Below are 22,405 nucleotides of genomic sequence, written 5' to 3' on the forward strand. Positions count from 1 at the left end.
TAAAGAAGCAAGCTCAGAGAGGTTAAGTGACTAGCCCAAAAGCACACAGCAATTGTACAGAGTCATCCAGGGACAGAGCAGGGTGGGGCCTCTTCTTATCCCATTAAACTCCTGTATTTACCGTGGAGACTAGGAGTGAAAAGCCCTGCCCATTCTTGGTGTTTTCCTATCCAGGGTCTCCCTTCCTGAGGAGCCCCCCACGGCCCCTCCACAGAATGTCATCGCCAGCGGCCGGACCAACCAATCCATCATGATCCAGTGGCAGCCACCTCCCGAGAGCCACCAGAATGGCATCCTTAAGGGCTACATCATCAGGTAGGCGTCCGCACCAGGGAAAGGAGGGGCCGCCCAGACTCAAGAGGAAAGAGATGAGGGAGGGTCAGGGAGTGGATTGGAAAACAGAGCAGATTCATGGCAGGTCCTTCTTCATCAACAAGGACCAGGCAACAAGAAATGCCTACACTATAGTAGGAAGGATTGAAGTTAGACATCTAGAAGAACTTCCAGCAGTGAGAGCCTTGGAAACCAATAGGAATGGTTAGAGAGGAGATACAATGTAGCCTCCTTAAGGCTGTATGGATGGCAAGTCTGCCAGATGTCAGGGCTACATAGGAATAGGGCTACACGGAGACACATAACTATCCAGGGGACCAACCACCTGGGAAACCAAGAATATTCTAGCAGGCCAGATTTCCCCAGGACAGACAATGAGTGGGCGAATTACTAGGCCAAGAACTGGTTAAAAAGTGGAAGTCCTGTCTTTGGTCCCTACTGCCAAATGAAGCCCAGTTATATAGCCTTTTATTTTTACATTTGACTGTGGGTGCTTCACTGGTAACCTGAAAGTGTATTATTAAGTTGTTACTAAAATTTGATATTCATAAAAGAAAATTAGCCTGTTACTTGAAACTTCTGAGAACTTGTGTCAATATTCTGAACTCTGGCTGGTTGCAAGATGCTAGGCAACTTCACATGTCTCTTTCCTGAATGTGTACACTCACAGCACTGGAATTCCCAAATTTTGGAAGAAGTTACTGTTGGTTTGGCTGCTCCATTGTCGGTTAATTTCATCGGGGGCTTTTTGGTGAATCCTAAAGGGCAGTGGTTCTCAAAGTGTGGTCCCTGGACCAGAACATCGGCATCACTTGAGAACTTGATAGGAATACAAATTCTCAAGTCCCACCCCTGACCTACGGAATGGGAAACTTTGGGGTAAGCCCAGCAATCTGTGTTTCAACAGGCTTTGCAGGTGTCTTCAATGCACACTAAGGCTTTGAGAACCATTGCTGTGGGGTTTTGTGAAGCATCAAAATAATTTGGGGCCTCTGATCTCCCAATAGTTAGACGTTAAAGTGTGTGCACATCGTTGTTCTCCTATGAGCTATCCATCCTCCAAAATTTGCCTGTACATATCCCATTTCTTTATTACCCTGCATTCTTTTTTCCAGTGGAAGGTGGAACTTGGTAGAGTATGTAGCCTCAGGTTTTTTTCTTTCCACCTCAGTGAATGGCTGTCAAAAGAGGGAGCCATTCTCCTAGAAGGAGAAAGAAAATGAGCCCAACCTTTGGAGACCACTCTCTGATCAGCGACCCCTCAAAGCTAGACCAGTGAGATCTTCCCAGGAACTCTCAGCATCCCTGGCTAGCCATCCTACCGATGTCCTCCTCCCCCGTCAAAAAGAAGAGTCCAGACACATCCCCTGGACTTGTGTTATCCCGTGGGGTAGCCGCTGGTCACTTGCAGCCATTTAAATTAATAAAAAAGTAAATTAAATGACAAACGTAGTTCCTCAGTTACATTAAGCACGTTTCAGGTGCCCAACAACCACAAGTGCCAGCAGGTCCCATGTTGGACAGCATGGATGTGGGTTTCCACCATCACAGACAGCTTCCTGGGCACGAGGACAAGTAGGCTGACTCCAATCCATGGCATCCTGGCTTTCTCCCCTCAGGTACTGCCTGGCCGGGCTGCCTGTTGGGTACCAGTTTAAGAACATCACGGATGCTGATGTCAACAACCTGCTGCTGGAAGACCTCATCATCTGGACCAACTACGAGATCGAGGTGGCCGCCTACAACAGCGCCGGACTGGGTGTCTACAGCAGCAAAGTCACCGAGTGGACACTGCAGGGAGGTGGGTGGGGACAGTGGCCGTGGAGGAGCTGGTGCTTCCCCCTCTCCGTGCCTGTTGGGTCCTGACTGTCCAGTCCTGACTGCCTCAACCGTGTCACCTGTTTTATCCAGTCCCAGGCTGTCGCATGCTGTGCCCAGCTACCCCGTAGGGTGGGAGGACGGAGGGAAAGATGAAGAGGTTGGGGTGGGTGTGATGAAGGCAGAGACTTCGGGGGTACAGGGACCTTCTGCAAAGTTTCCCATTAACTGGATCATGAAACAGCTTACATTTAGCGTTGTACCTAAAAACCACCCTGAGCGTTTTCAGATCCATCACTTTTATTTGTGGTACCCTGTGAAAGGGACCAGACCGGTTTTATTAAGCCCAAACTAATCTACAGAAAGAGGGCATCTGAAGTCTCCATAGCAGCAAGGGAGGAGCTGGGGGGAGGGGTGTAAAGCAGTGTCTGCAGACCTCATGTGTTTTCTCTGCTTAACCGGGCCAGACAGTCAGACTGTGCCCCCTCCACGCACACCCCTACCTCTCTGCTCTCCTTCAGTCCCCACGGTCCCTCCGGGCAACGTGCACGCAGAAGCCACCAACTCCACGACCATCCGCTTCACCTGGAATGCCCCCAGCCCCCAGTTCATCAACGGCATCAACCAGGGCTACAAGGTACATAAGGCCTCTCCTTGCCCTGAGAGGAAGCCTGGAGATTCTCACAAGGAGGACGCAGGCCTCAGAGGCAGGGAGAAGGCGAGGGAGGGGGAGGAGGGAGTCCCCGCTCTGTGTCTGAAATCATTGGTTCAAGCCAAGCAGAGGACACATGATCAAGGCAAGGGGCATGCGGGCTTTCCCCAGGTCCACGTCCAGGCCGCGGGGAGTACGGACACTGGCTTGGCTGTGACCCAGTTCAGGGAGCAGTCAGTCTCGGTGAGCCTGCCTTATAAACAAAACCAGGTTTGCTTCAGGCTCAGGATCCCCACATAGCCATGGCCCCATCAGAAAAATCCAGAACCTACTTCTTACTCCCAAGCCATGGGCTAATGGGCACTCCGCAGGGTCATTTGTCCTCGGACTGTACTTGACCCTACACCGTGTGTTTAAGGGCAGGAGTAGGACTCAGAGAGCTTAGATTAAAGTCCTGGCTCTGCCTCTGGCCAGGTCCCTGGACAAGTCGTATAAACCATCTGAGCATCCTTCCTTCAATAAGTGTTTATTGAGCCCAACCGTAGGCACTGTTCTGGCTGCTGGGGAACCAAGAGACATCCTGTTTCCTCATTTGCACACGAAGATGATGATAGTTTCTGTTCCTTAGGATTGCGTGAGGATTCAATGAGAATATTTGTAATTTTGGGGGCAGAATGACAAGCACATAACAAGCATTCAGAAAACGGTAGCAATAGTAGTAGAAAGGGATTCGTTGCTCAGGCCGCCCTCACAGAGTATCACAGACCGGGCGGCTTAAACAGCAGAAATGTATTTCCTCACAGTCCTGGGGGCCAGAAGTCCAAGATCAAAGTGTTGATAGGGCTGGTTCCTTTTGAGGCGTCTCTTCTTGGCATGTAGACGGCCGCCTTCTCTGTGTCCTCACGCGTCTTTCCTCTGTGTGTCTGTGTCCAGATTTCCGCTTCTTAGAAGGACGCCAGTTCTATTGGTTGAGGGCCCACACTAAGGACCTCATTTTAACTTAATTACCTCTTTAAAGGCTATCTCCAAACACAGTCACATTCTGAGGTCCTGGGGGTTAGGGCTTCCACATAAAAATTGGAGGGGAAACAATTCAGCCATGAAAAAAAGCACTAGTAGCGGTGGTGATGGTGATGGTGATGGTAGTAAATTTGCTATAATTGGAACTGTGCTGCAAGTCGGGACTTCTCAACCATCCCCTTCTGGCAGCCACTCCTGGGTCTCTCCTCTCACCCCACGAGGAGCCCGGAGCTGACCTTCCCTAAGAGAATGGGAGATGGCAGATTACAGAGTGTGTGGTCCACGCCGTGTTTTAGAGCTTCGCCCCAGCTGAGTGGGGCGGGTGGGAGGATGCAGTGGGCTCCCTCCAGATGTGAGAGGCACGTCACCAGGAAGCCAGCCATGAAGGGCAGAGAACCGCGGGCTCTGGTGGCCTCGAGGTGACCTCAGATACTTCCAGAAGATTCCCACACCACCCGTGTGTGACAGCAAGGACCATTTCTAGGACTAGCAGCCTTAGCCTTTGTTGCTGCAAGGTGGGGATGGCTGGGCAGGAAGGGGCTGAGATTAAATCACCAAGGGAATTTTCTGCTGGTGTTTCAAGTACAGGAGGGAGGGTCCAGATCCCGATACACCCCAGCCGCAGCCATCTCGCTTCCAGGAAAGTGCATCACCGAGGCTGAGCGGGGCCCTCCTGGACCAGGGCTGTAGCTGCTCGCTGGTAGTGCCGACTGGCTGGAGAAACCTCCTAATTGGGACTCTGGGGGGAGGCAGTGGAGGGAGGGGGGAGGCTCGCATCGTGCAGAGAAGCTGAGCTGGGAGCGATTAGCTTCTTGCTGCCAATTCTAAGTTTCCTGCCACCTTGGGGAGGCCTGGGCTGCAAACTCCTAAAGCAAATGGCTCCCAGAGGGCCAAGGAGACCAGCTTAGTGGCCGGGACAATTAGGGCAACGACCCATTATTGACCCAGAGCCAGAGGAAGCTGCAGAAGCCCACCTGATTCCCAGGTCCAGTCTGTGCCCAGCACCCTGTAACTGTTCCAAGAAAGTCAGCAGAAATGAATTGTCCAGATAGCTTGAGCATAGAAACTGGTGCTTAAGAAGAGCTCACGCTTACAGGGCACTTTCTACATGCCAGGCAGGTTGCCTGGGCTTCCCTCACATTCTTGTCTCATGCAAGCTGCACAAGAACCCTAAAAAGGAAGGCTTGTTATCATCACCCCATTTTACAGAGGAGGAAACTGAGGCATGAGGGCAAGTGACTTGTTCACAGTCAGAGTAACTGCAAAGCTTGGCTTCAAACTCCAGAGCCTGCACCTTGTCTTGCATTAAAAAGAAAGTGTCGTATGATTTAATTGTAAACTAATAACTATAACTTGATTTTTTCTAAGTATTAATGGATACAAGTGGGGATTTTGTTTCTTGCTCCTTTGGCCTTCAGTATCACAGGGAGGAAAAAAAGCAGTGTTTGTCCCTTCCAGTGAGAAGGGACCTTTTTTTCCCCTTTGAATTGTGAACAATTTCAAACATCTACAAAAGTAGTGAGGAGACTAAGATGACTTGATAAAACCATAATGCACCCTGGCTTCGACAGTTACCAACTCATGGCCCAATGTGTTCCCTCTATTTTCCAGCCCTCTGCTTCTCCCCTAGAATATTTGTAAGGAAATCCCAGGTATTGTATCCTTTCATCCATAAATATTTCTGCAGAGAAATATTATAGATAAAGTCTCTACTTAAAACCTAACCACAATAATCACATTCTCATTATGGTGCCTTAAAATATCAACAGTCCCCTTAATAGCATCAGATACCCCCGGTTAGCATTCAAATTTCCCCAGTTGCCACGTCATTTCTTTTACTGGTTGGTTTATTTGCCTCAGGGTCCAAATGAAAGCCACACAATTGGAATTGGTTGAAGTTTTCTAGGTCTCAGTTGATCTACAGATTCTCTCTCTCCTTTCTCTCTCTCGCTCTCTCTTCCTTTTAATTTATTTAGTAAAGAAACTTAGTCATTTGTCCTATAGAGTTTTCCACAGCCTGGATTTGCTGACTGCATCCCTGTGGGGTCATTTAATATATTCCTCTGAACACTATATTTGCAGTAAATTTGAATTTAGAACTAGAGGCTTGATCATATTCAGATTTGATGATTTTTTTTCAAAATATTACTTCCTAGATGGTGCTGTGCATTTTCATTAGAAGGCACAGAGTCTGCCTGTCTCTCTTACTAGGATGTGGTGACCATTGACCACCCTTGTGTGCTCTATTATCTCAGTAGGGGATACTTGAGGATATGAAATGTATTCAAGTATCAAAATGAGGATACTTGAATATTATGATTTCTTCTTGATTTATGAGCGGAAATACTTTCCCCCAAAAAGAATTTTTCCGTTAACAACTTTTTGGTTACCTGAAGGTTTAGTTCATCTAGGAAAAGCATGGTAAATGCTCAGTTCTTTTCCATGACTTAACAATTTTCAAAATAGTGAATTGGTTCCTTAGCATCTTCTAAGGTGACAGATGAGTTTGGATGGGGGCAGAGAGAGGCATCTTTTTGTTCTGTTTTTGTTAGTATTATTATGTCCTTAAGGATTTTTAATACGTCTGATGTGTTTCAATCCACTGCCATTATTACTCTTATTGATGCCAGATTGACCCATCACCCACCTCTTCAAGTTAGTGAGTCCTTTTGATGTGGCCCCAGGAGTCTTTGATAGCTTCCTTGCTATCTGGTATGACAGGGTGGCCCAAGCTGGCTCCTTTTCCTGCCCTGTGCCTGGGATCAGCCACGTCATCAAGGAGCCCTTGTTTCTTTTAATGATAGTTAGACACCAAAATCTGGGCACTGGGGGTGCTCCTGATTCTAGCATTGGTTGTTGTTTCAAGGCCCTGTGAATGGACAACTCAGAAATACTTTTTTTAAAGCTAAAACACATACTGATACTTCCAATTCAATTTCAGGACTCTAACATTTTAAAAATAATCTCATTGGTCTTTTGTCTCTCTTTTCTCCATTCTGAAAATCTAGTTTCTTCCACAGCAACAGAATTACTCACCTACTTGATCCCACAAATACCCACAACAGTTTCAGAACAGCAATATCAACACTGTGATTACTGAAAATAGTTTCAGATTATCTGTAGCTCTTAGGATGAATCCCACCAGGGATACAGTCCCCCCTTTCTGTGCTACAAAGTCTCTGAAATGGTTTCTTTCTGTGTAATTTTGCTACAGTTCAATACACTGTGAGGTTCATTTGTTTCATTTGGGTTTCGATTTTTAGGGATTGATTTTTTTATTTAATTTTATTCTATAATTATGTAGCATATTTACATGGTTCCAAAGTTAAATCTACAAAGCAAAGTTAATTCAGAGAAAATCAGCCTGAATTCTGGTCCTCTTCCTTCCCAAGAGAAGTGATTTCTTTTTGTTTGTTGGTTTGGTTTGGTTTTCCCTTCCATGTCTTTAACATAAACAAAGGCATGCATGTATAAATGTGTATCCTCGCCTTCTTAGATGAATGACAGTGTACTCTACATACTTTCTCCATTTTGCTTTTTTATTTACATTGTATCCTGGAGATCTCTCTCTCTGTAGGAGTATATAGAGATATTCCTTGTCCCTTTTTGAAAAATCTGTATTGTGTTCCATTTTGTGGATCTCCCATTGTTTAGTCAGCCAGCTCCCTAGTGATGACATTTTGGTTGTTTCCAGTCTTTTACTATAACAAACATTTCTGCAGTGAATAGTTTTGTGCATACATTTTTTCATACTGTCACATATAACTCTGGAATAGATTCTTAGAAATGAGATTGCTAGGTCAAAAGGTAAATGTGTATAATTTTGCTGCTATTGCCAAATCGCCCCCATTATTTTTTTAATTTTTTAATTTAATTTTTAACCGGGAATATATTTACACGATTCAAAAACCAACAAATGTAAAAAGATAAACTTATAGCAGACATCCTCCATCTCACGCCATGCCACCCCAGTCACTCATCTGCCTGGTTCTATCCCCCCCAACCTTGAAATTCTCCGCACTCCAGGGAACCACTGTTGTTAATTTCTTACATATCCTTCCAGGATGCTTTGCGCGAATCCGTGCAAATGCAAAGAGATAGAAAAGTAGAGGGAAAGACAAAGGGAGGGCGAAAAAGAGAATTTCCCCTACTTGTTTTTAACTCCAGAATCTAGCAGGTTATACTCTCCTAGACCCTCGAGCCCGCGATGTACTGCCTCCATCAGAAACAGGAGGCACGTCATTTCAGCCCTTTTCTCTACAACCATTGAGGTAGCTAATACTGTCTCCTGTAATAGCCTGAGGCTCAGAGAGGTTGAGTGATTTTCCCAGGGTCACACAGTAAATGACAAAGCTGTGCTCTGTCCTCCTTTCTCTCGGCTTTGGCTGCACATTCTGCACCCTGGCCCCCCCACCATCACACACGCACACACACACACACACACACACACACCTTTCAGTTACAGGGTTGACCCCCTGGGCCTCTGCTGTCTAAGGTGGAGTTGCCTGTCCCAGCATCTAGATCTGAAGTCCCCCCACAAGCACACTCACCCACACACCCCAGCCATGCTCAGGGCAGCCCAGTCTGCTTAGAATCCAAGACCAAGGACGTAACGAAGTAAATCAGCGCTGACCCCCGGTAACAAGAGCAGGCGTGGAGAACCCCCAACCCTCACCTGGCAGCTGTGTGTACCTCGGCAGATAGAGGGCTGCATCAGAGGTCTCAGGTCCACAAATCTGAAGCCAGCTCCTGGAGGTCCCCTGTGCACTGACCAGTCCTCAACCTTCCTGAACCTTGGTTTCCTTTTTGTAGCAGCACAGGACAGTGATTCGCGTGTCATCCTCATTGTGATGGTGAAACGGGACTGGTCCGTGATGGGCTTAACCCAGTGCCAGGCACACAGGAAGGGCTCATGGGACCAGAGCCCGGTGCGTGTGTGGAGCACAGCCTCCGCCCCATGGCTGCCCAGAGCCCAACCCCTTGGAGGCCATAGAAGGTGCAGAAGACAATTCTGTTGTCTTCCTGGCCCTGAGGGAGAGGCCTCTTAACCCTTAGCCTCCTCCTCTTTGGATGCAGCTACAGGACAAGTGGTTCACATCCCAGAGTAAACATTTTGAAGCAACCCCTGTCCTGCCTCCGTCTTGGGCTCTGGGCCTGGACCTGCAGGATGATGCTGTGGTCATGACTCCCCCCAACCGCACTGCCATCACCCTGTACCCATCTCCTTTGTCGTATCTGAAGACAATTCCCTGTGAATTTGCTTTAAGGCACCTGTCAAGACATTCTTTGTCCCTTATTTTTTTAAATAGTAGTGATCACAATTGGCCTAAACCCGAAAGAATAATATTTACCCAGATTTTGCACTTACTGGAGAATGCACCACACAATTAATTCTAATGGTGTAATTAATTCGAATTTACATGATTAAAGTAAATTAAAACATCAAACTTGTTTCTTAATCTACTCCAACGAAGTTCAGCAATTTAATTGCTATGAAACAAGATAACCGAAATAAGGAGGGTATTTAACCTACTTATTAAATGCCACTTAGTATTTCTGATTAGTATTTTTTGGGTCTAATTGGTATCTAATTAACTTGCTATAGGCTATCTTTTCACAATACCAATTAAATTTCCAAACATCCTTTATAAACACACGGCCATGAAAAGGAGGAGATGAAGCATTGTTACGGGCGTGAGTTAATCAGGAGACATTGGCGTGGTATTGTTTTATGTCTATAAATACCCAGGCTTATTAAAACTCATCCAGCGTTGCTTTTCACCATTAATTACTATTTAATCAACTTCAAATAATTGAGGAAATCTCTGAGACCAGCTGTCATTGTTAGAGACAGATGAAGGGCCCAGAAAACAGGAATGTGGGGCAGGAGGTCAAGAAGCAGCAGGAAGGTGCAGCAACACGGATGCAACTAGAGATGCTCCTACTAAATGAACTAAGTCAGACAGAGAAAGACAAACACCCTATGATATCACTCATATGTGGAATCTAAAATACGACACAAATGAAGTTGTCTACAAAACAGAAACAGACTCACAGACGTAGAGAACAGACTTGTGGTTGCCAAGGGGGAGAGGGCTGGGGGAAGGATGGATTGGGAGTTTGGGGTTAGCAGATGCAAAGTATTATATATAGGATGGATAAACAACAAGGTCCTACTGTATAGCACAGGGAACTATATTCACTATCCTGTGATAAACCATATGGAAAAGAATATTAAAAAAAAGAATGTATATATGTGTATAACTGAATCACTTTGCTGTACAGCAGAAATTAACACAACATTGTAAATCAATTTTATTCTTCAATTTTTAAAAAAAGAGGCAGGAAGGGGAGGTGGGGAGTTTATGCAGTTATGGCTGGGATATGTAGAGTGGAGATTAGAGGAAAAGTGATGCTGAATTTCCAGACGGGGTTTTCTTGCCGACGCTCCACCTCTAGAGGATGGTTAAAGTTGAAATCCCAACTCGGAACAAGTTTAAAAGAGAGAGTTATCTACATACTGGAGTTCTTAGGAGGAACTGCCCCGGCCCAGGCAGAGAAAGGCATGGGAGCCCAGGTGTAGAAGCAAAGACCCTCAGCTACCCAGGAGCTGTGTGATATACTGTAAGTCACTTAGCCTCTCTGAGCCTGTTTCGTCATCTGTAAAAAACAAGACTGGCTTCATGCCTGTGTAGGCGTTCAGGGCTCCACGCTCAGAAGGACCCCCTGTTCAGTTAAATGCTCTGCTGCCGTCTCTGGAAATTCTTCATAATTTTGGAACAAGGGGGCCTCCATTTGCATTTTGCACTGGACCTGCGAATTATGTAGCCAGTCTTGGTCAAGTACCTCCCTGTGGGGTTGCTGTGGGAATCGAGTGGGTGATGACTCACTGAAACCGCCCCGCCCGGTACCTTGCTTAGAGTAAATCACTCAGCGAATGGAGCAGCACACCCGAGTAAGCTCCCAGAGGACAGATGCTCCAGTGGCCTGTGGGTATCCGCCCGGCCTCCCCTCCCTGGGAGGAGGGACCCTAGGAAAGCTGGGCTCCTGGACACTCTCCGTCCGTTGGCCCAGCCTGTGAGAAAGCGCTGGGCCTCTGCTGGCACGTGCTCGCTGCCGCCGTGCTTGAGTGGCTGCCCTCTCCGCAGCTGATGGCCTGGGAGCCCGAGCAGGAAGAGGAGGTTACCATGGTGACCGCCCGGCCCAACTTTCAAGATAGCATCCACGTGGGCTTTGTGTCAGGCCTGAAGAAGTTCACTGAGTACTTCACCTCAGTGCTGTGCTTCACCACCCCCGGCGACGGGCCTCGCAGCACCCCGCAGCTGGCGCGCACCCATGAGGACGGTAGGCAGCGCCCTGACCCCGGCTCCCTCTGCCCCCACCCCCCTCCGCTGGCCAGGCTGAGCGCTTCAGGCCCAGGGCGGCCCTGCTCTTGTCTCCGAGCTGGGGGGCACCCCTGGAGCCCCACGGGCTGTCTTGCGGCTCTAACTGGCATTGGGTGGGTGGGGGACCCTTTTGGGTACAGTGCCTGGGCCCGTGGGACACCTGAGCTTCAGTGAAATCCTGGACACCTCGCTGAAGGTCAGCTGGCAAGAGCCAGGGGAGAAGAACGGCATCCTCACAGGTAGGCGCCACAGCATCGCTGACCCAGGGGTGAGACAGGCGGCAAAGGTCCTCCTGTCCATCCCCCTGCCTTCGACCTAGTGTTCATCCAGAGCCTCCCAGCAGACCACTCTTTCTTAGAAAGGACTCAGAGGAGGCTCTCAGCCCCTGTGCTCTGTGCCATAGCCCAGATCTTCAGCCACAGTGACCCACCCTCCCTCCTGCAATCCACACCCAACGAGGGGCACCCACCCAGGTTACACCCGGGGCCCCAGGCACGATGCTCCCACCTCCCTTGGCCCCCTCCTTCCAATGCGTGTCTAACTGCCAGACTAGTAAGGAAGTGAGAAGCAGGGCAGAAGGTTAAGGTCCCAGCCAAGCTCACGCCACACTGGGGCCTCTCCCCAGGATATCGGATCTCCTGGGAGGAGTATAACCGGACCAACACCCGCGTGACCCACTACCTGCCCAACGTCACCCTGGAGTACCGCGTCACGGGCCTCACGGCGCTCACCACCTACACCATCGAGGTGGCCACCATGACCGCCAAGGGCCAGGGCCAGGTGTCCGCCTCAACCATCTCCTCCGGGGTGCCTCCAGGTGGGTGCCTGCTCCCAGCGCTGGACTCCTGGCCTCTTGTTCTCCTGTTCGGGAGGAGGCTCCTTCTTCTTCAGGAAGATTGGCTTCTTCCCACAGAGCTCTCCCCTCCCTGGAGTCTGGGGTTCCCGGGTCCTCCCAGGGCCGGCTGCATCCTCGTCATGGTGAGGCCGTGTGGGCTGCTGCCACTTCCTCCCCTGACTCTCAGGGGAGCCCAGGCCCCCGCAGAACCCCACCCTTGCCTCCTTCCGCCACTGCCCCCTCCCTCCGCTCCCCCATCCTGCTCCAGGCTCCGCATCAAGCAATGGTATCTATGATTCAGGGGAAGAATTCTCACTGTCACCCAAAAGGTCCAAATGGATTCCAACCAGTGGAAATGTTGGTTGGGAAGGGGATAGAGCAGGGTGAGAATAACCTCACCCCCGGTGTAAACAGCAAGCTTTGGCCCCCATCCCGCTTCTGCCAGGCTCTGTGACCCTGAGCAAGTCAAGCGTCCCCCTCTGTGCATCAGTTTCCCCATCTGTGTCTATGGAGAGACACAGTGGATAGCCACGTGGTCCTGTCTGGGTCTGTAAGTCTATGCTTGTGCAATGTGGCCAGAATCCCTCGACCTGCCCACCGAGGTGGTTGAGATACCTGAGCTTCAGTTGACCCCAAGTGATAAATTGTAGTGCTCACCTGGCCCAGAGCTCAGTGCATCCGTGCATTTAACCCTCCCAACAACCCTGAGGTAGGCAATATTATTGTCATCTCCATTTTACCGAGGAAGACACTGCGGCACAGAAAGGTTAGGTAACTTGCCCAAAGGCACACAGCATCAGAAGCAGTGGAGTTGGATTTCAACTCAGACAGTCCGACCCCGGAATCTGTTCTCTTTCTGTTCACCCTGAACCCCAAGGTTCCTGGTCAGAGTACAGGGGCTTCGGGAATTCCCTGGTGGTGTAGCGGTTAAGAATCCGCCTGCCAATGCAAGGGACACGGGTTCGAGCCCTGGTCCTAGAAGATCTCACATGCCGCAGAGCAACTAAGCCCGTGCGCCACAACTACTGAGCCTGTGCTCTAGAGCCCGCGAGCCACAACTACTGAGCCCGCATGCCACAACTACTGAAGCCCGCGTGCCTAGAGCCCCTGCTCCACAACAAGAGAAGCCACCGCAATGAGAAGCCCGCGCACCACAACGAAGAGTAGCCCCCGCTCGCCGCAACTAGAGAAAGCCCGCGCGCAGCAACAAAGACCCAACGCAGCCAAAAAATAAATAAAGTTAATAATTTTTAAAAAAAAAGAATACAGGGGCTTCCTCCTGTCCTCACCCCTCCTTCTAACCTCCCTCAGCCATTATTGGTTTGAGAGGGCTGTAATGGGTTACGTGTAGATGGAGAGGAGGATTCATTCAGGAAGCCCAGCCCCTGTTTCCTGGCCCTGGGGGGTTCTCTCAGCCCCGAGCCTACCTCGGTCCCTGGTCTGAACACAGTGAGCCATAGATGCAGGACCGAAGGCTGTGTTGTGGGTTGAGGCCTCGGCCATGCTCCTCCTCCGAGGTGTCTAGGAAATGTGCGACACACAGCCCCCTCCGTGCCTGGAGAGTCCTGTGGGAGGTGGAAGGACCTTCTTCTCACTCCATTCCTGCCCTGTTTTCCTTTTCCAGAACTCCCAGGAGCCCCCACCAACCTGGGCATTTCCAACATCGGCCCCCGCTCCGTGACCTTGCAGTTCAGGCCAGGTTATGATGGGAAGACCTCCATCTCCCGCTGGCTGGTGGAGGCCCAGGTAAAGCTGCCGGAGGAGAGCCCTACAGCCTGGGCAGCCTGCTCCCCGGCCTTGGCGGCACCCCGCTCCCCGGCCTTGGCGGCACCCCTGCTCTTGAGAGCAAATTACATGTGTGTTTCAATCTGTGTGAGTTTCACATGCAACTATCAGAAGGTCAAATACACCAAAAATGCCCACAGTTCCACCTCCACCTCACCTGTGTACACACACACACACACATCCCCTCTGGTCAGGGTGGTGACTGGCTAGCCTAGAGAAACAACCAGCTGCTTCCTGCAGCCCTTTACACCCATGGGTCTTACCTTTGGCTGCACCAGGGGAGTGTTCAGAAGTTCCAGCACCTGGGTCCCACCCCCAGAAATTCTGATTTTGATTTATCTGGGGTCTTAAGAAGCATGCCAGGGTGTTCAGGAGAGTCACCTGGGAAGCTTACTGTCGATAAATATGCAGACTCCTGGGCACCACCCCCAGGGATTCTGATTGACTGGGTCAAGGGCAGGGCCCAAGAGTGGGTTTATAATAAGCATCCCATGAGATTCTGATGCAGGAGGGCTCGGGGTCACACTTGAAGTCTTGTTTAAGGGCCTGGAAAGATGGGGGCCCCCGGTGGTGCCCTCCGGGTGAGCCCTGGGGTTTGTGTCAAGGCCTTCCCTGGGCCGGGCTGTACCTCCCAGGAGCTGGGGCTCAGAGCACCCCCATCTCAGCCCGGCAGGCTGGCCAGGTCTAAGGGTGTCTCCCTTTTCAGGTGGGCGTGGTCGGGGAGGGAGAGGAGTGGTTGCTGATTCACCAGCTCCCCAACGAGCCCGACGCCCGCTCCATGGAGGTGCCCGACCTGAACCCCTTCACCTACTACAGGTAACGGGTTAGGAAAGGGAGGGGGCTGCCCGGCCTGGGACGGGCTTTGGCCCTGGGGTCCTGCCCTCACCATTTTGCTCACCCCTCTCCGCCCATCTCAGCTTCCGCATGCGCCAGGTGAACATCGTGGGCACTAGCCCACCCAGCCAGCCTTCCAGAAAGATCCAGACCCTCCAGGCGCCCCCTGACATGGCCCCGGCCAACGTGACGCTGCGCACGGCGAGTGAGACCAGCCTGTGGCTCCGCTGGATGGTGAGGCTCCCGCGAGGGGGGCGGGGGTGGGATGTCTCCTCGGGCCTCAGCACCCCGCAGAGGTGTCACTGCCTCAAAGCAGGCATCCACTGGATTACCTCCAGGCCCCTTCTCTGTTCTGAGCATCAGTCTTATAGCCAAATGAACAAATGCCCCACGTGAAAAGAAGCTCGAAAATACTGTTTATTGAGCATTGCCACATGCCAAGCATTTTACATTTTTTTTCTTCCATTTAATCCTCCCAGTAATCCTGCAAAGGACATGGTACTATCCCAATTTACAGCTAAGAAAACTGAGGCTCTGAGAGGTTAGGAATTCACCCACAGTCACACAGCTCCCAGGGGTGGTTCTGGGATTCGGATGTAAGTTGTCTCACCCGCCAAGTCAGAGAGTGAGGGGTTGCTTCTGAGGTTGAGGGGGGAGGTCGGGGAGGCATTAGGCTCTGTCCCCACAGATCAGGGTTCCACGTCGAGGGTCATTACCCCGGTGACCCTGCACGAGTTAGTAATACGTGCAGAGGGCTTCTCCTCCTGCCAGGCAGGGTTCTGAGTGCTGTCAAAGTTGGACCTCGAACCCTCTCCATGAGCCTGTGACAGTGATCCTGGCCCCCACTTTACAGATGAGGAAACTGAGGCAGAGAGAGGTGGAATAACTGGCCCAAGACCCCCCACACCCCCTAGTTAACAGCAGGGCTCGGAATCCCAACCCGGGGAGTCTGGCCCCCAAAATCCACCACCCTAACCCCTGAGCAAGCTGCCAGCCCATCTTCTGGGGAACAGGAGAGAGCATTTCTCCCCCTGGACATCGCCCAGAACTGCGTTTCCCGGCGCGGATGCCACAAAGCAGCAACCCAAGAGGAATTCCTAGACAAGCAGACATGCGGCCAGCACCGAAGAGCCCGGCTCCTTAGAGAATCCAGGAATGATAGCTTCAGGGGGAGCTGCCTGTCTCCGCTTCACCAGGCCCCTCCGGCCACACAACTCTTTTTTGCTTCCACTAAAGATGTCTTACTAGTTGCCCCAAACTCAACTCGCAAAACCCCGAGCTGTGGGCTGGGATTTACCAGAAAGTCATTGCTGCCTTTCGCTTGCCTGGACAGCCTGATGGAGGCGCTAACGGCCATCAGCCCAGACGAGCGCTAGTTATGAATGACGATGCCCCTCCCAGGCGGCTGGGACCAGCACCGGGCAGAGCTGTCGTCAGGCCCAGTTCGCCCCTCCCTGACCCCCCGCTTCTCACCTCAGCTCTGCTCCCCTCCAGGCTGCTCCCCGCGTCCCTTCAGCATCTCACTTTACGGTTTCCAAATACTAAAAGGCTAAAAAGTCTGGTACGTAGGGTGGGAGCTGGAGGGGGAATAAAAGGCAGTGGTTGCACTGTGCAGGGCCCCGGGCCCCTCCGGTCCCACCTAATGGCGCATGGCCCATTGCCTTTCCTTAGCAGGTAGGAGAGCATGCGCTCGAGGCCCATCTCAAGCTCTCAGGCCCATTGATTGCTGTCTTAATGGTCTCTGGTCTGCTTCACTAAGTGTCTGTAGGAGCGGGAGCTGGCAGGAGGGACGGGGGATGTAGGCGGTGAGGCAGAGGCCGAGCAACTGGAGAAAGTAGGTCAGAATGTGCAGAGCCTGTGGATCATGGGCTCATTGGAGCCTCTGGGGAGGCAGAATGGGGGCAGGTGAGGGCTGAGGGTGCCCCAGCTCCAGCCCTGCCGCCTTCAGAGGAGAATCTGAAGGCTGGGCCCTCAGCTCGCACCTGCTTCAGATCCCAGGCTGCCCCCAGTGTACAAAGACCTCCACTGCTTATCAGCACTGCCCAAGTTCATCCAGATGACCTTGAGCCGGTGACCACAGCCCCACCAGCCTAATCATGGGCTCAGGAGATGAAGCTGTCTTTCTTCTCTTCACTGAGACTCAAACAAAAAGAAGGAGGCTGAACGTGCAGCAGGAGAGACTGAGGTGTGCTGGATGGGAGGACTTCCTGACAGAGACTGGAGCTCCACCCATGCCTGAGATGCTGCCTTCACATGCTTGCTTCTCCAAGGGCAGACACAACCTGGGACCAGGCGTGTTGTAGGCAATTGAATACGTATATGCTGGCAGGCTGAGCGAGGGAGTTAAGTGGCAGAGACAGCCACTGCCAAAGGTGCTGAGTGTGGGACAGACAGCCTTTATGCCTCTCTTCACCAGGGCCAACTCCCCTGGCAGGGTCATAAATTTGTCACCTGCACAATGAAGAGTGGATGCCGCCTCTCCTCTGAGCCCGGGGTAGAGAGACAGGGAGATGGTGGGGCCGTCAGAAGCACAGAGTTACACAACTAAGCCACACCCAGGGGTGATAGCGCCTCACATGGGTGCTGACGGGCTGGACAGTGGGCTAGGTAATCCCGAAGGCTCCCTGGAAGAGGCAGCACGAGCCAGGCAGTTCTTCCATATACACTAGGTGGGCCTGGCCTCACAGCTGCTTTTCCCACCCCTGCCCTCCTGCAGCCTCTCCCAGAGATGGAATACAACGGGAACCCCGAGTCGGTGGGCTACAAGATCAAGTACAGCCGGGCGGACGGCCACGGCAAGACACTGAGCCACGTGGTCCAAGACCGCGTGGAGCGGGAATACACCATCGAAGACCTGGAGGAGTGGACGGAGTACCGCGTGCAGGTGCAGGCCTTCAACGCCATCGGGAGCGGGCCCTGGAGCCAGATGGTGATGGGCAGGACCCGGGAGTCAGGTACTGCCCCCTCAGGCCAGCCCCCCCACCCGCTTCACCTCCCTGGGGCCTGGGGATACCCCCCACCTTTGTCTCTCTGCCCTCGGGGCCTTCTAAGGGCTCAAAGGCTGGAGCTGTTGTGCGAAAATGTCCTGGGCTCATTTTCCTATTTGTGCTCAGTGTCCAGCAGAGAATCCTCTGTGTGTGTGTGTGGCCGTGCCTTCCAGGACCTGATCTTCCCAGCACTGCTTCCAAAGGTTCCCAGGAGGGGCTTCCTGCCTCTGTGTCCCCACTTTTTTTATTTTTTTTTTACTTTTTTTTTTTTTGGCTGTGTTGGTTCTTCGTTTCTGTGCAAGGGCTTTCTCTAGTTGCGGCAAGTGGGGGCCACTCTTCATCGCTGTGCGCAGGCCTCTCACTATCGCGGCCTCTCTTATTGTGGAGCACAGGCTACAGACGCACAGGCTCAGTAGTTGTGGCTCACGGGCCCATCCGCTCCGCGGCATGTGGGATCTTCCCAGACCAGGGCTCGAACCCGTGTCCCCTGCATTGGCAGGCAGATTCTCAACCACTGCGCCACCAGGGAAGTCCCCTGTGTCCCCACTTTTAACCCTGACACCCAGCAGTGCCTGCGAGACCCCAAGATGGAGGTGGGGGGATGGGGAGAGGGTACGGGTTGGGTGAGCTCTCAGAACATTCCAGAAGCAGCAGCGGCTCATAGGGGCCTGGCAAGGGGACACCCACAGAATATGTGCTCCCACCCTACAGGCAGCCCTCATCCAGCCACATGTGGTGTGTAGCTCTGTGGCTTTTTCCTAACGCCCTTTAAATGATGGCTCCCTTCCCACCCTAGCCCCTCCCCCACCCCTCGCGGCTATGCTGGCAGGAAATGCAGTCTCATCCTAACGTTAGTCTAAGGGGGGATAACGGGGAGGCTGATCTGAAGCCAGAAGCAGCATCTGCGACACTCCGGAGCCAGAGGCATCATCGTCGCAGAATAATTTGCTATTTGGAGACCGTGCCCCGTTTCCTTCCTCAGACCCCACTCCACCCCCTCCACTGCGGGGTCCACTCTGGGTCCTGAGCTGCTTCTCTCCGCTCCTTTCTCCCCCAGTGCCGTCCTCGGGCCCCACCAACGTGTCTGTGCTGGCCACCACCTCCAGCAGCATGCTGGTACGCTGGAGCGAAGTCCCAGAGGCCGACCGCAACGGGCTGGTGCTGGGCTACAAGGTGAGTCTCAGATCGGAGCACGGGAGGGGGCTGGAGCCCCTGCACCCACTTCCCCGTCCCGGCGCCCTGTCCTCGCAACCCCCTGGGGCCCAAGACTCTGCCTTCTAGAGTGGACACAGGGGATCTGCCGGCGGCATCCGTTGGTCACCATGACAACCAAGGAGTCCTCCCTTGGGGGTGGGGAAGCTTCCTATGAAGGCCGGGGGTCCTTGGGGCAGCTCTACCTCCCCCAGGAGGCCACACTGGGTGCCCCAAGCCTCACTCTCAGCCCCAATGGGCCCAGCTTCAATTTCCATTATCTTCTAGAATTCCTCCCAAAGCTGCACCTACCGCCCCAGCCTGGAAGTCAGGAGACGTAGCTTAACATCCCAGCTCTGCCACTACTGGCTGTGTGACCTTGAGCAAGTCACGCCCCCTCTCTGGGCCTGTTTTCTCAGCTGGATGCTCTCTAAGGAACCTTCCACTCCATGGCTGACTGCATCTTTGTGTCCCCCTCCATCCCCGAGCACTAGGCTTGTGTAACCTGGGAACCAAGCCCCTCCAGGGAGCCCCAGGTCCCCCCACTCATCCTCACCCACCTGGCTCCTGGGGAGGAGGTAGGAGAGGTTCTGGCGGGACCAGACCCAGGCCGGAGGCCCTCACGCCCGCGCTGGGCTCCGACAGGTGCTGTATAAGGAGAAGGACTCGGACTCCCAGCCCCGGTTCTGGCTGGTGGAAGGGAACTCGTCACGCAGCGCCCAGCTCACAGGCCTGGGCAAATATGTGCTCTATGAGGTACAGGTGCTGGCCTTCACGCGCATTGGGGACGGCAGCCCCAGCCATCCTGCCATCCTGGAGCGGACCCTGGATGATGGTACGTGCACGTCCCTGGGAGCCTGGGGAAGGCTGGAAGCTGCGCTTCCTCCACCCCAACCCCGCCCAGCCCTGCCCTGCCCCTCTGGGGTCTCTGTCTGCCCCAAAGGGAACTGTGGCCTCAGGCTTTTGCTGGGGGAGGGCAAGTCACTGAGGGCCACCAACCTCACTGCAAGGGATGCTAATTACAAACTGCGCATCCCTAAGGAAGAAATGACAATGCAAGGGCAGACTGGCATCTGATCCAGTCTCTCTGGGACAGGTGAACGAAAAGAGAATTTGCACCCGCTTTGATTTCTTGTTCACCTGGAGCAGGCTCTCTCCGAGTGCAGGTCTGTGCAAGCAAAAGGCTTGATTTTTTCCTTTACACAAGCCTACGCGTCCTGTTAGCAAACGAGTGATGCCTGCCGGGCTCCAGGCATTCATCTCTGCAGCAAAACTCCCCATTGGAGGCTGAGCTGACAGGTCCTTTGCCCCCCTTTCTCCTCCCCACACACATCCTCACGTACTGCTCACCAAAAACACTTGTGGGGTCAGGACGAGAGTGCAAAACGAAGCCCAAACACCATATGTCTCTGTGTTCTAAAGTGATAAATCAAGCTAATGATCTGTTAAATTAAATATGTTCTGCCCTCCTGCCTTGACAGATATACCCTCCTAATGACCTGGAAGGCCAAGTTCAAGTTTAGAAATCTCAGATTTCTTGGCATTCCGTTTTAGATCAAGGCAGCCCGGGAAGAGCTGCCCCCCCAGCCGTCCCCCGACTCTGCCACCCTGTTGTCTCCCCGCCGCCCCAATCTCCTCTGGCCCATACCATTCAGTTTCCATCCATTTGCCCAGAACAGCTGCCCCTTGGCCATCCCTCCGTCCAGAGGTACAAGTCTACACCCTCAGGAGGGTGGCTCCGGGCCCCTGTAGACCCGGGAAGCATGCCTGGGGCTGTTTGGGCAGGGAGCTCCAGATCCAAGGATTCCAGAGTGAGGTCTAGAAAGAGGAGTGGTGTGTGCTTGGGGTTGGCACTTTCATTTGCCCCAAGGCTGGAGCCTTGGTCCCTTCTAGTTCCTGCCAAATGATGCATAAAGCTCACTGGTAGCATCTTCACGTCCTGTGTGAGGACACGGTGCCAGGCACAGACACACGCTCCTCAAAAGTTCAGCGAGCAGAGTGACCCCTTCCCCTGCCACCCGCCGTGCTGCTCTGCCAGAGCCGGGCTGGTCTAGGGGCTGAGCAGCGGCTGCAGTGTCACCTGCTTCTCCTCTCTCCCCTCCAGTCCCGGGACCGCCCATGGGCATCCTGTTCCCAGAGGTGAGGACCACATCGGTGCGGCTGATCTGGCAGCCCCCCGCTGCCCCCAACGGCATCATTCTTGGTAAGCCTGTACCCTTCCCGGGCCCTGGCTGCAGGAAGAAGGAGGTATAAGGTGTAAAGGAGGCAGATTCAGTCTTGGCAGGAGAGAGGCTAAGCCCAGGACAAGTGTCCACATGGTCTCAAGAATGGTTGTGAGTCTAATTTCTCCTACTAGAAATCTCAGCCTGTGAGATTATCAGCTGGAGGGCAAGGTCGGGGCTCAGGTCTCTTAGGGACCATTGGTCAGCTCGTGACCCAGGTCCCCAGGAGACTGGCCATCTGCTGAACCTCGGCCGCTGTTCCTAAGTGTAGCCAGGTGAGGGCGCACTGGCCAGCTCAGCCCAGCCGCGCCCACAGGTGGGAAATGAGGCCTAAGGCACCCAGGAGGGATGCTGCAGGTCGGAAGCATCATTTCGTAGTCACGGTTCCTACTAACACACACACACAAACACACACACACGCACACGCACACGGGAAGACTCACAGGCTTGAAATGAGCAGCTGTGTGAACTTGAGCAAGTGGGCTTCCCTCCATGGCCTCAGCCCCTCACCTGTAGAATGGGGGATTGGACCACCTGTGCCCGGTCCAGGGCTCTCAGTCCTGGCACCCTGCGGCGCCCGCCCCCTGTGAAAGCTGCGCCTCTGGAGACAGAGTCGATGGGGCTGGGGGGTTGGGGGGTGGGGGGAAAGCGTTTGGGCTTAGAAAGACCTGGGCTGGAATTCCAGCTTGGTCAATTCCTGGCAGGTGGTCTGGCCTCCCTGAGCCTCAGTTGCCTCGTCAGGGGCTGGGCTGGGGGTTGCAGACACAGCATGGAGCCCCTGCTCGTGCCCCCCGCAGTCCCACCCCCCAGGTGACAGCTGAGGACGAGGGAGCGACCCAGAGGGCTTCAAGCAGACGAACCACGGCCAAGGTGGCCCGAGGGCAGACACAGCAGCGGCCGAGAAAGGAATGACCCTGGCTCGGGGCTCCGGAGCAGCTTGCCCCGCCTCCCAGCACGGCCCGTCTCCTTCCTTCCCCGCAGCCTACCAGATCACACACCGGCTCAACGCCACCACGGCCAACGCTGCCACGGTGGAGGTGCTCGCGCCCAGCACACGCCAGTTCACGGCCACCGGCCTCAAGCCAGAGTCCGTCTACCTGTTCCGCATCACGGCCCAGACCCGCAAGGGCTGGGGAGAGGCCGCCGAGGCCTTGGTGGTGACCACGGAGAAGAGAGGTGACTGCCCACTGGGACTGGGGAGGCCTGGGGGGCCTCAGGGGGGAACCCGCAGCCGGCCCAGGAGCTCACACCATCTCCTCGTGCACGGCTGGGGGTGGGCTAGTTGTGAGTCTCTTGCCCTGGTCCAGAATGGAAAGTGGGCTCAAATCTCTGAGGCCAAGGTC

At 53.2% G+C, this 22,405-nt stretch overlaps 1 protein-coding gene across 3 annotated transcripts in view; it reads left to right on the forward strand.

Moving 5' to 3' along the window:
* Positions 1-22,405, forward strand: part of SDK2 (sidekick cell adhesion molecule 2) — a 260,397-nt gene that overhangs the window by 196,344 nt on the left and 41,648 nt on the right. For all 3 annotated transcript variants that reach the window (XM_061176964.1, XM_061176966.1, XM_061176965.1), the window contains exons 16-29: positions 175-315; positions 1,953-2,134; positions 2,673-2,788; positions 10,972-11,167; positions 11,349-11,447; positions 11,834-12,025; positions 13,668-13,789; positions 14,535-14,644; positions 14,746-14,896; positions 17,379-17,616; positions 18,707-18,822; positions 19,486-19,675; positions 20,945-21,043; positions 22,044-22,238. In XM_061176964.1, the coding sequence (XP_061032947.1) occupies positions 175-315; positions 1,953-2,134; positions 2,673-2,788; positions 10,972-11,167; positions 11,349-11,447; positions 11,834-12,025; positions 13,668-13,789; positions 14,535-14,644; positions 14,746-14,896; positions 17,379-17,616; positions 18,707-18,822; positions 19,486-19,675; positions 20,945-21,043; positions 22,044-22,238 (2,147 nt within the window). The remainder of the gene's footprint in view (positions 1-174; positions 316-1,952; positions 2,135-2,672; positions 2,789-10,971; positions 11,168-11,348; positions 11,448-11,833; positions 12,026-13,667; positions 13,790-14,534; positions 14,645-14,745; positions 14,897-17,378; positions 17,617-18,706; positions 18,823-19,485; positions 19,676-20,944; positions 21,044-22,043; positions 22,239-22,405) is intronic.

This window comes from Eubalaena glacialis, chromosome 19 (assembly GCF_028564815.1).
Source record: "Eubalaena glacialis isolate mEubGla1 chromosome 19, mEubGla1.1.hap2.+ XY, whole genome shotgun sequence".
Classification (NCBI taxonomy): Eukaryota; Metazoa; Chordata; class Mammalia; order Artiodactyla; family Balaenidae; genus Eubalaena; species Eubalaena glacialis.